The sequence below is a fragment of the Urocitellus parryii genome, chromosome 2, assembly GCF_045843805.1.
Source record: "Urocitellus parryii isolate mUroPar1 chromosome 2, mUroPar1.hap1, whole genome shotgun sequence".
NCBI lineage: Eukaryota > Metazoa > Chordata > Mammalia > Rodentia > Sciuridae > Urocitellus > Urocitellus parryii.
The window spans coordinates 197,858,685-197,876,031 of NC_135532.1; the positions used below are offsets into that span (position 1 = coordinate 197,858,685).

Sequence of the window (17,347 nt, forward strand, 5' to 3'; positions counted from 1 at the left end):
TAAGACCTTGATTTCAAACAGAGTTTAGTCTTTTAAGTTTTCTGAGCCTTCCTATACTTATTTTGTTCGATAATACCCTCAGCTCAAGGGTGCAAAAATAATCAGATGTCTAATTTCAGTAAAAACACTGTAAACTGTACAGATGTGTAATGTTAAGGAGCTTTGCTAAAGAAGGGATGTACTAAAAAGAAGTGGAATATGTGGGCTTTCAAATCAGTGTTGTTATTGAACCATTCAAGATGTTTAATAGCTACTTGTTCAATAAAACAAAAACAAAAACATCCATTTAAATATACAATTCAAAGTGAGTTTTCTTTGATGGGTTTATCTGCTAAGGAACTGATCTGGTTCTAGTTGAGTTCAAAACAATATTATTTTCTATGTCAGTGTTGAGAGTTTTCGGAGTCAAATGGTCTGTGATCCTTTTGGCCTTGAACAGCAACAATAACAATCAAACACAGGAATAATCATTGTTCAGTGAGTGACTATTTTTCTTTGTGGAACAGGTATTTTCTAATCATCTTGCCTATCTTCATTAAAACAGTGGTAATTTGATCTTCTGAAATTAGCTATTGCTAACTACTGTTGCTGTAACTTCAGCCACTGGTGAGGTATGGGGATAATTTTTCAGTACAATGTCTTGTCCTTTGGATAGCTGAATCCTGTGGACCTTTGGTAAATCACCTCAGCTGCCCACAGTTCCAATCACTTGGCTGGAGAATGTATTTCTCCCCTTAAACTCCCATACATCTGTCATTCAAATGATAACAGTGTAATAATTTAAATAACCTACACATTTAGCAAGTTAAAATATTACAAAATTACAATTTCTTTCGCTATTGGTCCCACCCCCAATCAGACTTTTTTCACTAAAACTTATCTCTCTCAAGTACGTTTTTTTCTTTTTTTTGTGGTGGTTGGTGGGTGTGGGTGGGGGTTTGCCAAGGATTGAACTCAGGGGCACTTGACCGCTGAGCCACATTCCCTGCCCTAGTTTGTATTTTATTTAGAGACAGGGTCTCACTTAGTTGCTTAGGGTCTCACTTTTGAAGTTGCGACCCTCCTGCCTCAGCCTCTCAAACTGCTGGGATTACAGGCATGCACCACCATGCCTGGCTTCAAACACATTCTTACCATAGGTGTAACTACAAACCGAAGGGGGACAATACCCTGAGATATTATTGAATATGTTATATTTCAAAAGAAATATAAAGACCTATGAAAGCAACTGCTTCAATTGCTTAATAGGCAGTTATTAAAAGAATATTTTGAAAAACAGACGTGAAAGAAAAGGATTCTGTACTCACAGAAATCCCTGCCCAAGAAAGAGACAGGTAAGCAAACTGGCAATGTCAACCTTCATGGGCTACAGAGATAAATATGACATGGTCCTTTCCTGGAAGAACTCCCAATATACAGACATGCAATTTTAATCTAATTTGATGTACTCTTTTAAACTTAGTGAATCTTAAAGCAATTAACTTCATAAACATGATGACTTTGATTCTTCCCCAAATATTTTCTTCACTTAGAAGTAGCTTAAAGAAGCTCCCTCATTTTGTTGCATGTGAATTTCCAGTTTTCCCAGCACCATTTGTTGAAGAGGCTATCTTTTCTCCAATGCGTATTTTTGGCAACTTTGTCTAATATAAGATAATTGTAATTTTGTGGGTTAGGCTCTGTGTCCTCTATTCTGTACATGCACAAAACTCAACTCAAAGTGGATCAGGGACCTAGGAATTAAACCAGAGACTCTGCGTCTAATAGAAGAAAAAGTAGGCCCTGATCTCCATCATGTGGGATTAGGCTCCAACTTCCTTAACAAGACTCCTATAGTGCAAGAATTAAAACCAAGAATCAATAAATGGGATGGAATCAAACTAAAAAGTTTCCTCTCAGCAAAAGAAACAATCTGTGAAGTGAACAGAGAGCCTACATCCTGGGAGCAAATCTTGACCCCTCACATATCAGATAGAGCACTAATCTCTAGGGTATATAAAGAACTCAAAAAGGTAAGCATCCAAAAAACAAATAACCCAATCAACAAATGGGCCAAAGACATGAACAGACACTTCTCAGAAGAGGATATACAATCAATCAACAAATATATTAAAAAAAGTTCATTATCTCTAGCAATTAGAGAAATGCAAATTCAAAACTATTCTAAGATATCATCTCACTCCAGTCAGAATGGCAGCTCTTATAAAGTCAAACAACAATAACTATTGGTGAGGATGTGGGGGAAAAGGTACACTCATACATTGCTGGTGGGACTGCAAATTGGTGCAGCCAATATGGAAAGCAGTATGGAGATTCCTTAGAAATCTGGGAATGGAACCACCATTGGACCCAGCTATCCCTCTCCTTGGTCTATAACCAAAAGACTTAAAAACAGCATACTACAGGGTCACAGCCACATCAATGTTTATAGCAGCACAATTCACAATAGCTAAACTGTGGAGCCAACCTAGATGTCCTTCAGTGGATGAATGGATAAAAAAAATGTGGCAAATATACACAATGAAATTTTACTCGGCAATAAAAGAGAACAGAATCACGGCATTTTCAGGTAAATGGATGGTGTTGGAGAAGATAATGCTAAGTGAAGTTAGCCAATCCCCCAAAAACAAATGCCAAATGTTTTCTCTGATCTAAAAAGGCTGACTCATAGTGGGGTAGGGTGGGGGAGCATGGGAGGAATAGATGAATTCTAGTTAGGGCAGAGGGGTGGGAGGGAAAGGGAGACGGTAGGGGATTAGCAAGGATGGTGGAATGTGATAGACATCATTATCCAAAGTACATATATGGAGACACGGATTGGTGTGAATATACTTTATATACAAACAGAGATATGAAAAATTGTGCTGTATACATGTAATAAGAATTATAATGCATTCTGCTTTCATTTATTTTTTTAAAAATCAATAAAAAAGAAACCCCCTCAAAATTTACAGATGACATGTTTTCTATTAAGAATGGTGGAAAATCTGCTATGAAAAACACATTGTTTCCTGGCTTGGGTGGTTTTGTATCCAGTCAAAAATACTGAAAGATAGAATCATGGCAGTCTGTACCACTGGAATTATTGGAGAATCACATTACTTTCATGGGATTGGAAGAATAGAAAGTGTCATGTGCAGAACATAAAATAGGCCAATACAAAATTATATCAAAATGGAATTAGGAGTGCTACAATACTAAACAGTCAATATAAACTTAGTCATATTTTTATTAAAATATTATCCAATTTTGTTCAAATAAATTAGAACATTTGAACAATAATGAGGTTTCATTTAAGAAGTAACAAAATGTGTCACCCAGAATCATATATCAAAATTTCATTATTAAAAGTTATTTCTTTCAATTAAATATTTATATATAGCTTCTCTTTAAAGTAAAAAAATAAATAAGAATGCATATGTAAAGCCAGGTAATTTGGGGTTGGAGTGTAGGTCAGTAGTAGAGCACTTACATAGCATGCTTGGGGTTCTGGGTTCAATCCCCAAAGTTACATACATTAAAAAAAGTTTAAATTTGCAAATTCAGGGACTTCTAGTCTTATCTTTACCTATAAATAAACAAGGGAGTTTAGGGATACTATTCAACCTGTCTGCGTTGTTTTTCTTTTATAGAGTGTATAATTGGACTAAACATTTTATTTATTTTTATTCTAATTTGCTATATATGATAATAGAATACATTACAGTTGATATTGCACATATAGAGCATAGTTTTTCATATCTCTGGTTGTATACAAAGTACATTCACACCAAAGTACATTCACACATTCAATCGTGTCTTCATACCTGCACCTAGGGTAATGATGTCTACCTCATTCCACCATCTTTTGTATCCCCATGCCCCCTCCCTTCCCTGCCACCCCTTTGCCCTATCTGGAGTTCCTCTAATCCTCCCATGGATACTAAAAGGACACAGCCACATCAATGTTTATAGCAGCACAATTCACAATAGCTAAACTGTGGAATCCTAGATGGCCTTCAGTAGATGAATGGATAAAGAAAATGTCACACACAAACACACACACACACACACACACACACACACACACACACACTGGAATATTACTCAGCAATAAAAGGGCATAAAATTATGGCATTTGCAGGTCAATGGATGGAGTTGGAGAATATAATGTTAAGTGAAGTTACCCAATCCCCAAAAAACAAATGCTGAATGTTTTCTCTGATATAAGGAGGCTGATTCATAGTGGGGTTGGGAGGAGGGGAGCATGGACTAAACATTCTTAACTGTTATTTTCATTTTTTCCTTTTTTTACACAATAATGTCTCCATATTTCTCAATATGGATGGGAAAGAATAATAGTGTCTTTTTTGGTGCCTATGATGGAATTAATCACTTCCTTTTCATTTGAATGTGTGCATAAATACTGTTATTGCAACCATTCATGTGTATCAGCAACTAGAATCACACCTTATGTGGTGCTACTCTCCATCTAGAATATAATTCATTCACAAAAAAATGCTTGTTGAACTGGATTTGTGCAATGGAATTATCATGAGGAAGACATCAGTATGTTTCTCTTTATTGTGTTTTATATTCCAAACATAACTACTCACAAACTGACCAAAAATAACTGGTTTTGCATTCTCCTGTCTATTAGTTAAGGGAGTCAGTAGGAATAGTGATAGAGTTCTTTCTCTGAAGTAACTTAGATTCCAAGAGCAGTAAACACATTATTTTAACTTTTTGTCTTCCTTCTACATACATAATATCAAACAACAACAATAGAAACACAAGTACTGTCTAAATAAACAATATTGTAATTAAAGTGAAAACTCTTAACCATGCCCTCAAATGTTCATTACTTTAACAAATTCTGCCACATCCTCCGAGTGTTCCAAGTAGACGTACTCTTCTATCATTCCAATATGTATATTTCAATGGATTTTTCGGATTTATAATGGAGAGGGATTTGGACATAAATGAGAAGTTGGTGCTAACTATAGTAGGTACAGAGAATAGGTTCTGACTCCTCTCAAAACACAGTCGCACACATACAATAGGCACACACAGTAGCAGTATTCTCAAATACAACTGATATTTCTTTTCATCCTATTTGTTGATTTCACTACAGCAGTTGCCATATGATACAAACATTTGCCATTTGAAATAAGCGTATATTCTGACACATGTAATAATGCATGACACTTGAGCTTTCTTAACATTCATTAAAATATCAAATTGTTAAATAACGCTCCCTTAATTTTTTGACCACACATGCCAAATGATTAAAATTGTGTAAATGTTTTGTGCTGTTGTATCACATTCACCTAAAAGAATATAAAGATGGCTTATTTAAATTCAGAAGATAACTTCATCAGAATTAAAATCTTTTGTGTTTCAAATGACACCGTAAAGAATGTAAAAATAAAAAACAACTCACAGGCTGGAAATATTTGCAAGTCATGTATCAGATAAGTGACATATCTGGAATAAGTCTTTAAGAAGAAGACAAACAATTCAACTAGAAAATTACAAAGAATTTGAATAGATATTTATCTAAATAGATATACAAATGCCAACAAGCACATGAAAAGAAGAACATCATTAGTCTAGAAAGAAATGCAAGTCAAAATCACAGTGATAAACTACTATACACCCACTAGAACAGCCATAACCAAAAAAGAGAAAGAATAATAAGTGATAACAAGGATGAAAGAAAAATTGGAATGGATTTGAAGGAAATTGGAATGTTAAAACATTGCTGTTTCGAATACACAATGATATCATCACTGTGAAGACATTTTGCTACTTCATCAAAAAATTAAGTGGGGAGTTTCCATATTATTCAAAAATTCTTAGGTGTATACCAAGAACAATTAAATGTAGGTCCACACCAAGACTTGCATACAAATGTTCAAGGTGCCATTATTTATAATAGCTAAAATTCCAAACAACCCAAAGGCCCATCAGTAGATAAATGGATAAAGAAAATACGATATACAATGTAGTGCTATTTGGAATCACTATCCTGGTAAAGAAGGGAATGAAATCCCACAATAGAATAATACATTTTAAGGAACAAAGTACTGACACATACTTCACAATGGGTGAACATTAAATACATTATGGTAAATTAAAGAAGCCACACAATAAAGACATACATTACATGAATCCATACCCAAGAAAGTCTAGAATAGGCAAATCTATATATAGAGAGAAAATTACTAGTTGCACAGGGCTAAGATATATAATACAGAGAATGCCTATAGTGGGAACAGAGTTTCATTTCAAAATGTGTTCTAAAATTAGATTTTGATGATAATTTCAATCCTCTATAAATATAACAAAAATATTTAGTTGTGCACTTTGACGTGTTACTTATACCTTAATAAAACTGTTAAAAATTTAGAAGATAGAAAAGGTCATGTTTATATCATAATATATTTTTATTCTAATACTCCACTTACACATTTATCTATTGAGTATTTTCATGGATTATACCTGAATTTTAAAAGGTGAGCATTTTAATTATTCATTTTGAGTTTGGTTAGTTGAATTTTCCTATTATTTCTGGTTTCCTTAAAGTATTACAAAACATTTCATATAGCCTTTGTCACTACACATAAAGCTGTCCATAAAGCCTCATATAGTTTTTGACAACTTACCGTCCATGTGACCTGAACAGTGGTGGGAGTCAGTACAACTGGAGTGTGAAGGCGGACAAGGACATCCCCTAGTTCCTTCTGTACTTGTCTGTGATCCACTCCTTGTGCTGGTGGGCTGATATCTGCAGTTAGATGAAATAAAAATTCCTGATTTTTAGAAATTCATAATAAAATTCTAATTTACTTTATAAAAGTCAAATTATCCTTCTAGAATTAATTTTGGGGAAAAAAATTACAAACCTTTCATGACAAAGAGCATTTAAGCATGTGTGTGTGTGTGTGTGTGTGTGTGTGTGTGTGTATGTGTACTTCACAAAGTGAGGACATAAGTTAAAAGATATTAATCTTCATTACAATGGTTTAATGAAAGAGCATTTAAAGTCCCTCATCTCCATTCAAACGCAGACACAGTATTGTGGAAGATCACTAGAATGATCCTTTAGAAAGAATGAAGTACATACTCTGAGACTTTTCTAGAAGGATTGGCTTTATGTAGATTTTAGAGCATTGAAGGATTTTCCCCAGTGGTCAGTTGAGACATATCTGAACACAGAAGGTTAGAAATTTGTTGAATCCCTTGTTTCAGGTTGTGTTTTTCCACCCCTTGAACTATTTCAGTCTGGGAGTATGGAAAGAAAAATTTGGGAGACTGGAACAATAAACTATGTCATTAAAGGTAAATAGAGTAGAAGAGAGAGGGGACGGAGCTCCGCAAATTCACAGTAACTGAAAAATTTAGAATACTGACAAAATATTCCAAAATAATAAATTTTGGCCAGAACTCCAATATCTAAAAAGAGGAAATGCAGCTGCTTTTGGTGGTTAAGAAAGGAGGAAAAGAAAGAATGGTGATGTTTTGAATAAGACATACTCAACTGTATATTGTTGTCTCCTTATTCACCATTCACCTATTACTGTATACAATGGTATATATTCTGTGTCCATTAAGACAAAATGGTAAGTTATAGACATTTAATTGATATCAAACACTGAATTTCACACTCTTCAAGTTGTCTTTAACTGGTACACTTCAAAGTTTAGTTGAATTCAAACTACTTTATTTAAGGAAGGAGGTCCAATTTAAAATGATTTATTTTCTTCATCTTTTTTTTCCCTCCTGTTTTCTCAGGCCACCATGCCATATTCTTGCAGAAATGTCTTTAAAGTGCATATCTTAGCTATAATTTAAATTGAGTGCACTAACTTAAATTGCAACATAAATACTTGGAAACTATACTTGGGTGATTTTTCCCCTCATTTTCCTTCTTTGTTTCTTCCTTAACAAACTGCAAAATACAATCTCATTGAAATTGGGGGAGGAGGGAGTCCCTTTATATGAACAATGTTAATCTTTGCCTACATAAGTACACTCAATTATGATGTTGATTGTGTAAGCATTTAGTAGCCTTAATGAAATAAAATAATTTCTGTGTTCTCTGATATTTAAAATCTTTGTAAAAGAAGAGCTCTTTGAAAGTTATTGGTTGCAGAATGCAAAGCTACTGAAAGTGAGGTATCAAAAATGATCCTGACATTCAGACACACAACATGAGTTTTCCTATTAAATATATGTTAAAAGAACATAAGTCTTTTGCTCTGGATAGTCTCTCAACTGAAACAGGTCAGATCACAAACAACTTTTCATTAATCTTTCTTGACCTTTTCACCGAGAGTTATTTTATGAGTCAAGATTTAGTGACTGGCATAGTTATTGAATGATCTGGACAGTCTGCCAGACTCAGTCACACACGAGTCATCCACATTCTGTTATCTCCTTACCTCACACTGCAGTTGCACACAAAAAACTATTGCAATCCACACAGGTGTAAATGATCTAGGTACTAGGATTTCCTGAATTAAAATTATACATCTTTTCCATTTTGCATCCAATAATTTAATTTACTCATTAAATTCAGACACCCTATAAAGCAATTGGATCTAGGTAAGGTAAAATATAACTAGTTTCAGGTCTTAAGATTCTTTGTTGTGCTTTTTCTTTTTCCTGAGACAGGTTTTTTACCTACAGGCCCTTTATCATCAAGGAAAATTAATCACATTACTGCTTAGAGAACAATAGCAGAGTGGCATTCCCTCCTCTCTTGACTGTCATCATGTCAGCAACGTTAGTCACGTGGTGACTTTAGCTCACTTGATTCTTTTAAGGCACCTTCTCTGTTATAATGGCATGCTAGTTACTATCACTGAACTACATGGTAATTATAATAATATTTTATGGCTGTATAGTGCTTTTCATAGCACAAAATACTACTTTGAATTATATCTTTGTTCAAAGCCTTTTACAAATAAGAAATAATTAACCCTTTCTTATAACTCTGTGGGGAGCAGTTTGTAGCAAATAATAAAGGCACTACTTCTATTGTATTAATTCCCTTTACCTACTAGTAGAAAAGGAAACTATAATCTAGCATCCTGCATTCCATCTGAGATTCCAGTGACTTTTCAGTTGGAAGAGACAGGTTACTAAAGATGAGATAAGGACATCTGCATTTTGAAATCACATTTTGATATTCTAGGAGTTTTTATACTAGTCAAAAGAATGACAAGCCTCAGGAAGAAAACTTGATTTACTGTTTTCTGTACTAAATTACTTTTTGAAACATTGGATTGAATAAAATACATCATAACTGTGGTCATTAAACTTTAGCACCAGCATCCCCTGGAGGGTATATTAAGATAGACACTGGCTGACCCCAGTGTTTTTGACTTGGAGCCTGAAAATCTGTGTTTCTAACTATCTCAGAGGATCCAGATGCTGCATTCTCAGGACAGTCACTGTACTATAAAAATAGAATTTCTGAAGTAATTTGGATACCCCTATCTGAGCATCTATCCATTAAAATATCACTTTTTTTGCTAGTGTATAATTTCTTCCAAAGAAGGAGAATTTTTAAAAATTTTTATTTATTTTATTTTATCTTTTTTTCCCTCTTGTAAATATACTAAAGTCCTAGCTTAGTGGATTTACTTTTAACATGTAAATGTACCCGATTTAATTTTTCTCTGCAAAGATCCCAATAGCTCCAGAGAAAGGAAACATTTTAGCAAGGTGAACGGCTGACTTCTTTCTTCTTCACTAGATAAAGTCCAGTGAATCATTTTACAAAGCAGTGTACATACATATACTTTTCCTCATGCAATCTCTTTGTTCTCAAATGTCCGTCTGATGCTTCTCTCTAGAACCAGTCATGTTTACAGCTATTGAAATTACCTTGTGTGCGCACAGGGTCTGACATAGGGCTTGGGTCACTGAGACCTTGAGGGTTGATCGCTCGGACCATGAACAAGTAGATTGTATTGGGTCGCAATCCTCTCACAGTATAAAGGGTGGTCTTTACATGGTTTGCCACTGTCTGCCAGCTATTGCTCACTGATTGGCTGAAAGGTGAACAGAAATTTCATTTAAAGAACAGTCATACAGTTATTGGAAATGGAGTTGGGTAGCAATGACAAAGGTTAATGGCTGGAAATTAAACACACATACACACAACACTTGAAGTGTTCAGCCCAATAAATGAAACATTTGGATGAATTCAGTTTATTCAACAACAAAGCCGAGCCCACCTAACGGAAGTGCCATGCACAACAAAATTAAACTCAGCCCAGGAGATGTGACAGCCCTTTGCTAATGCACAGCAGCCCACTAAATGAATACCTGTAAAAGGAACAGAGGCCAAGATCACAACATCAAGTTTATACAATAAGTAAGGTCCTCATAAATGCATATATATACCTTGAAAAGAATTAACCTGCAGAAAGAATAAATGGACTACAGAGTAAATTATGCCAATATATTTTCCTGTTACAAGGTGTGTTTTCTTTTGCATCAATTCCACATGCAATATTATAATAGAGCCTTCTAAAACTACATATCTGTAAAAGAAGAAAGGAAGCATGTAATGAATATTTTCCCTTGGTTACATTTTTTTTAAAAATTGTACATTACACAGAATTGTGATTTGGCATCTCAGACTGGTGAAAATATCTCTGAATATGTGTGTGTGTGTGTGTGTGTGTGTGTGTGTGTGTGTGTAGACAGACCTTTTAGAGCCAGATGAATGGATGACATTTTAAAATATTTTGTCTATAGTCAAATGCTACTTTTGCTCACAATGAAGAGAAAATGGTATTAGGGAGGTTTCATTTTAGATGTCCTTAAGCATCAAACTATCAAACTGTAGGAAAATAGTATTTTGAAATTTGAAAACTATGTACCTTTCATTATCTTAAATATGGATTCAAAAAGCTTAAAATGAAAGTGATCATTTGTCCCAATATTGACAAAGGACAAAGGATATCCTTCAAAATATATGATGTCATGATGTGAAATTGAACATGAAAGTAAATTAAGTATATTTTCCCATTTGCATAAGTATGCTATTAAATTCCCATAAAGTAATTTTATAATAATACTTTCTAATTTATCATTCATATCTGTAAGTTGATAAGATTTCAAATAATACATGAAAACATCTTTTCCTTTCTGCACTAAAACCACATGGAATCAGTTTCTTGATTTAGATTTACATTTTCTTGCAGACATATTTAATAGATTTATTCAAATATATAGAATAAAAACACTGGAATTAAGTTCTATCCTAATTATTAGGCATAAATATTCCAAAGTCTCATGCTTCAATAAATATTGCATAACATAAAAATGTGTCTGTCCCTAATTAAAGTATTGTCTTCCCAGTTCTAATGCCCAAATTCTCATTTTAAATACATACACTTGTCAGGAAAAATAAATGAGCTAAGTGATTGTGTCATGACTATATTTCTATATATATAGACATAGATGATGCATATTTAACCCTACAATTAAGTTATAAATTAAAACATAAAGTCTGTTCTTGAATAAAGACTGATATAAAAGATAAATTCTTCAAATGCATCCATTGAACCCATTCTTATCATAACACAGCCAGATAGCTCAGGTGAGGCTTTAGTACTTAAGAGCTAAATTAAAAACACAACTAAGAAAAAAGAAATCATGCCATACCTGAAAGCTTCAATGATATATGCACTTGCTGGAAGAGTTCCAGGGGTACCTGGTTGCCAGGACAAGGTAACACTATTCTTAGTAACATCAGTGACCTGTGGTTTTGATGGTGGTCCTGGCAGGTCATTTAAATCATAATTTTTACTGATTGTTGCTCCAGATTCTGTAGAAGACAGACAGAAAAAACTTTGTTCCTGATCAGTCATGTTGACATTGATGCTTACAAGAAGAAAACAGTGTACTAAAGAAGTTGGCTTAGATGGTGAACAATTCATCTTCATTAATCAGTAGCATCTATGTAAGTGAATATCTGCTTTTCTTACACATTAGTAAATGCAAACTCTACTTTCATACATGATCACTAGAATTGCCTGCACTTAAGAGGATGTAAAATAACAAAGTTTTCAAGAACAAATGTACTAAATTTCACAAATGTAATGCTGAGTGTGAACTGGTAGAGGGCTTAAAAAGTGGTATTGAATTGTAAAGACTTAGATTTACATTCAATCAATTAAAACTTTGATCGTCCACTACCTTGTTATTTAATAATGAACCATCATTATGAGGCTCAAGATTTCTGCTGCTAAGATGGTTCACAAAGAGCTCACCTGTCACATCCAGCACTGCACTCCAGGATGTCTCCCCACTTGAACTTGTAGCCACACAAGTGTAAGTGCCAGTGTCAGAAATCTAGCATGCATGGAAGGAGAGAATTCAACTGTAATCAATGTACAGAATAATTACTCAATCTCAACCAGGAAATATTTGATTTTCTTTAAAGTGAGGGGTACCATTTGCCCATCTAAATAATGCATTAATTTTATATATATGAAATATTAAAATAAATTCATACAATGTTATTCATAGCATTGATTCGAAATTTTTCAAAATTATATTTCTACAATTAAATGTACTGGATAAATTCTATTTGTCTTTTTTCATTTTTGATAATACTAATCTCTTAATTCCATTTTATAATAGAGCCCGAGATAAATATAGACAACTCAGGACAGAATTCATTCATAATATCATAAGGCTACACACCATCAGAAATGAAAAGCTGTCTTTTCTGTTTTTTTCTGTTTAAAATAAACTATTTACTCTGGAATAAATTATCAATGAGATAATAGGAGGCCATACTTTCTTTCTTTTCAAAAACATGAAAAAAAGAAAAAATATTTTTTTAAGAAGAAAAAAAGTCTTTTTTTCTTTTAAGGAGTTCAGTATTCACTTCTATGTAAATTGTAGCAGTGCAGAATCCAGTAAAAGAAAGTTGTGTCATATGTAAATCAACGAATACTGACTATGGAGTTAGTGTTGAAAGGGATCATAAAAATAATCTAACAAAATTCAAACATTTTTAAAAACTGTCATTTCATTGATGACTGAAAATGTTTTCATTACTCATTGAAGAATAGCCAAGGACACTTAAAAAGAGGTCTCTTTTACAAATCTAAGCCAAAAGATTCTCTCATTATACTTTGAAAATAGCCCCAAGGTCAATAATTCCAATAGTCCTCACTGTGGTTGAGCCTTGTGGGCTTCCATGGTAAACAACACTCACTTATGTTGGGTTTAGGAGTACAGGAAAAGTGAGACTGGGAAGAGAGGCTCATGAAAAAAGAGAATAAAGCAAGGCAGAAGGCACAGATTAAAACTGTGATGAACTTGAACTTAATTGTTGGTGAAATGTGGGAGTTCATAGAATATTACATCTGTCAGGTTCAAAATGTAAGTGTATTGATGATTCCAGATTTCAGAATGAATTCTCAGGTATATCATTAGTGCATGGATGTTACTGCCATTTCACTGTTTTAATTGATTTTAAATGTCATTATGTATTTTAACTTAAGTTTCAAATTGCTCTGGCATGTCATTCTTCGCCATATTATCTCCATACAATTGTCTTCTATTACACAGAGGGATGATGGGAATAGCCATTGTAGAATGAGCCATTCTTTCAAATGTGGCTGTGTGCACATTATAGTCATTAGAAATCTTTGCATTTAAGAAGCATCACTCACAAACTAAATATAATGAGCCGAGGTTGGATTTTAATGGGATGTTCATTTGAATATGGACTGTGAAAGAGTAAAAAAATTTGCATTTTATTATAGCTGTTGAACTAAAACGTAGCACTTGTTATTCTGTGCAAATGCTAAAAGAAGAGTATGTAGGTGATGCTTCTTAACTGTAGCTCCTTGTCATTGTGTAGAGATACAACCTGACATTAGCTGTGGTAGGTAGGTTTTAATGAGTACTGGAATATTCTACTTCTCAAAAGATACAGATTCAGTTACCAATTAGCTGGACTATGAGAACACTGTATTCATCATGTTATTTTTTTCTCTTGCTTTACATACTGAAAAGGAAATAGTGAGACACAAAAGAACATGACCTATAGAAAACCTTTCTTGATTATACAAGTGAAACACTGAAAAGCCCATTTGAATCCTCCTGTAAAGAGACTTTACAGAAAAAGAATGATGTGCTTACTTTGGTGTTTATCAAATGCCTGAATATCATTGATAAATCTCACTATTTTATCACCAAATTCATCAGCACTTCACTCTCTTTTATTGTTTTAACTTTAAATAATAACTTTTCTGGACAGGAATGCTTCACTTCTCTTCCAATCTTATCCATTCATCTCACCAACTGCTTTAAGAGGTGCATATTCTAGCTCACTCCATCCTACTTTTCTCCTTGTGCAGTTGGCTATAGACAAGCCCCTAGAAGCTGGCATCTTAGAGACTACTCAGAAGCCTGTCAGGGCTCTGAGTTTGACATCATCAAGCACGCACCTTTAATTGCTTCTTTCAAACACTCCTAGGAATCTTGACTCTTCGAGAATACCCTTTAATTCAACAATACAGCGAAAATGCATTAACCTCCATGGCCCTAGGCTGCCTTGGGCCCAGAGAGAGAGGTTAAAGTGTTTACCCAAGGAGAGCTGGCATTAATTTTTTAATAACCTCCATTTTGTTCAAAGAAAGTTAATAACTAATTTACAATCAATGAAAAGACAGATTAAAAAGAGTCTGTATTAATTTATTTTCCTTTAACTGAACTTGGCAGTAGTTTTGTTACTTAAGAGCAATAATTAATGCCTATGTCTCAAAATCATATATGTGTGTGTGGTGTGTGCGCGTGTGTGTGTGTGTGTGTGTTTATATATACACACATACACACACAATTAAAAATGTACGCATGTATTTGCTACAAAAGTAGGATCATTCTTCTATTTGGTGTGTGTGTGTGTGTGTGTGTGTGTGTATGTGTGTGTGTGTGTTACAGTGATAAATAACCAGATAAACATATAAGTGTAGATAACATTTCCCATCATACAGGAAGAATCCTTTTCTTTTGAAAACATTTATAGTAGATCATTTTTTACTTTCCTCCTTGGCTTCTGAATGTGAAAATTGAGCAATATGGTTTTGCTTGTTTGTTTGTTTTTCTTTATCTTTCATTCCCAATTTCTACCTAGATACCAGTTTCTACTAACTGTTCTTCCACTGAATTGTTTTCAATCCATTTTCCCTCATGCATTATATTATACCCAGTATCTTAATTATGGCTCTCAAACCCAGTGCTATGAATATATTCTCCAGCTTTAGTGTAATGCTTGCAACATGTGGCAAGTAGGGGTAGAGTAACTATTCTTGGTTGAATGAGTTGAATATACAGGCAGAGAACAGATATCCCTCATGGTGACATTCACCTGGATTTTAAAATTTCCATATTCCACCTGAGAAAATTGAAAACCATTGGTTTCAAGGTTTTAAGATACCTTGTTCGTGACTTTCATACATACGATTGCAATGCCTATTTTGGTAGGAGATGATCTCCCTTGTTGACATAGAGGAAGGAGACAGGCATACTGAGAAAGTCCACATAGCAATGTACTAAAGGCAAGTAAACTGAGGTTGTTAATCCAGTAGACCCAAATAACTCTAGTCTACCAGCAGTCATGGTGATTGGAAGCAAATCTATCCTGTCAATCTTCATATGAGCCCTCATCTCGTCTAACTGGCACTTCTGATTATACCTCTGAAACAGGTGGCCCTATTAAGTCATGGTCATGCTTCTAACTCACATAAGCTATGAGATATTAATAATTGTTTTACTGCCAATACTGTTACATTGTAATAGATAGTTAAAAAAATATCCAGAAGCACACATATTATTTTGAGTTTCTCCTGAAGAGGTACCAACTGGTTAAATTTCCAGGAATGGTCTTTCTCTGTTGCATACATTTCAGTTAAAAGATCACCAACAATTTGTTCTCATCCTGGTGTTTAAATGAAAAAATCCACAGCAACATCCCCTAAAACCTATGGGTTTCCTCTAACTAGCCAAACCTGCCTTTCTTGCATTCAGTTTTCATCCCTTTATTTTTTCTACACAATTTTTGACCAAGCCAACTTATCTACATCTTGCTATGATATCCCTTTCATCAGTGATAGTAAAATCAGAAGCATCTGTCACTTTTTCAAAGGATTTTATATATTCTACTACTATCCTTAAATCATTAAACTATGATTTATAGTTTCAGTGATTACATACAAAGCAGATGTGATACAAGAGTAAAAAGATTCTAGGTCTATTTTGAATTTAAGAGTGACATAAGGAAAAGACCCTTGCTCTAATTTCAACTAAGAATTTTTACAGTAAGAAATAACATGCACAGAAGGCATGCTAAGATGTAAGATTTTAAGTTCACCACAAAATATTTCCCTAGAACGGTTCTTATGTTAAGACAAGGACTCAAATGCAAACCACATATTGCTTACCCGTAAATTCTTAATTTGCAGTGTTCCTTGCTCTTGTATAGATGCTCTTGAATCTCTACCCAGAAAAGTAAATCCCTCCTTTAACCAGCTAATGACTGGAAGAGGATCACCAGTGGCTTTACATTTTAGTAATGCTGTACCATCGACTGCTAGTGTTTGGTTTACTGGGCCTTGTAAGATTATGGGCGGAGGTCTATCTGTCAAAACTAAAGAATAAAGACATATTTAGTATATTTTAACTCCTATGCATTCAATAGTCTTAAAGTACTGATATTGGAAGTCAAGTGAAAACCCCAAAGCCAAACATACTACTTAGAACTTACTTTGTGTATTTATTCAATACCCATCATATATATCATATATGTACATATAACATCCAATACATAAGATATATATTTAAAAATCCTCCCAGAAAATAAAAAAGAATAGTGGATTTAAATTATTGTTTAGCAACTGTGATGAAAAAAAAATGGTTTCTTTTCTCCAAAAAGTTATTTTTTATTACCAGGTAAATAATTAGAAAAGTAATTTTGCTTGAAGTTCTCAATTCCTTTGTCTATCTATGTTTGTAAACACCAATTTTCATGACTCTGTCTCCATCTGTATGCATCATATTTACACTAGTGTTCACAGATTTGGGGAAGAAATCATTAAAATTACCAGGCCTCTACGAACCACCCATGACACAACCAATCAATTTTAATTTACATTAGAACTTAGGATAATAGGTCCCATGCAAGTCAAGACACTGTAGACCCCAAAGAACCTGAATTTATTATATTGATAATAAAAAAACTATGATAAACCATAGAACAATTACTTGGTCATACACCAAAATTAGAACTACTTATTTCACTGATTTTTTTTGATCACTTTCTTCATTT

General features: G+C 33.9%; 1 protein-coding gene across 1 annotated transcript in view; it reads right to left on the reverse strand.

Moving 5' to 3' along the window:
• Positions 1 to 17,347, reverse strand: part of Robo2 (roundabout guidance receptor 2) — a 510,793-nt gene that overhangs the window by 86,165 nt on the left and 407,281 nt on the right. The window contains exons 9-13 of the mRNA XM_077795545.1: positions 16,464 to 16,669; positions 12,276 to 12,357; positions 11,668 to 11,830; positions 9,877 to 10,043; positions 6,648 to 6,769 (exon numbers count right to left, since the gene is read on the reverse strand). Coding sequence (XP_077651671.1) covers positions 6,648 to 6,769; positions 9,877 to 10,043; positions 11,668 to 11,830; positions 12,276 to 12,357; positions 16,464 to 16,669 — 740 coding nt within the window. The remainder of the gene's footprint in view (positions 1 to 6,647; positions 6,770 to 9,876; positions 10,044 to 11,667; positions 11,831 to 12,275; positions 12,358 to 16,463; positions 16,670 to 17,347) is intronic.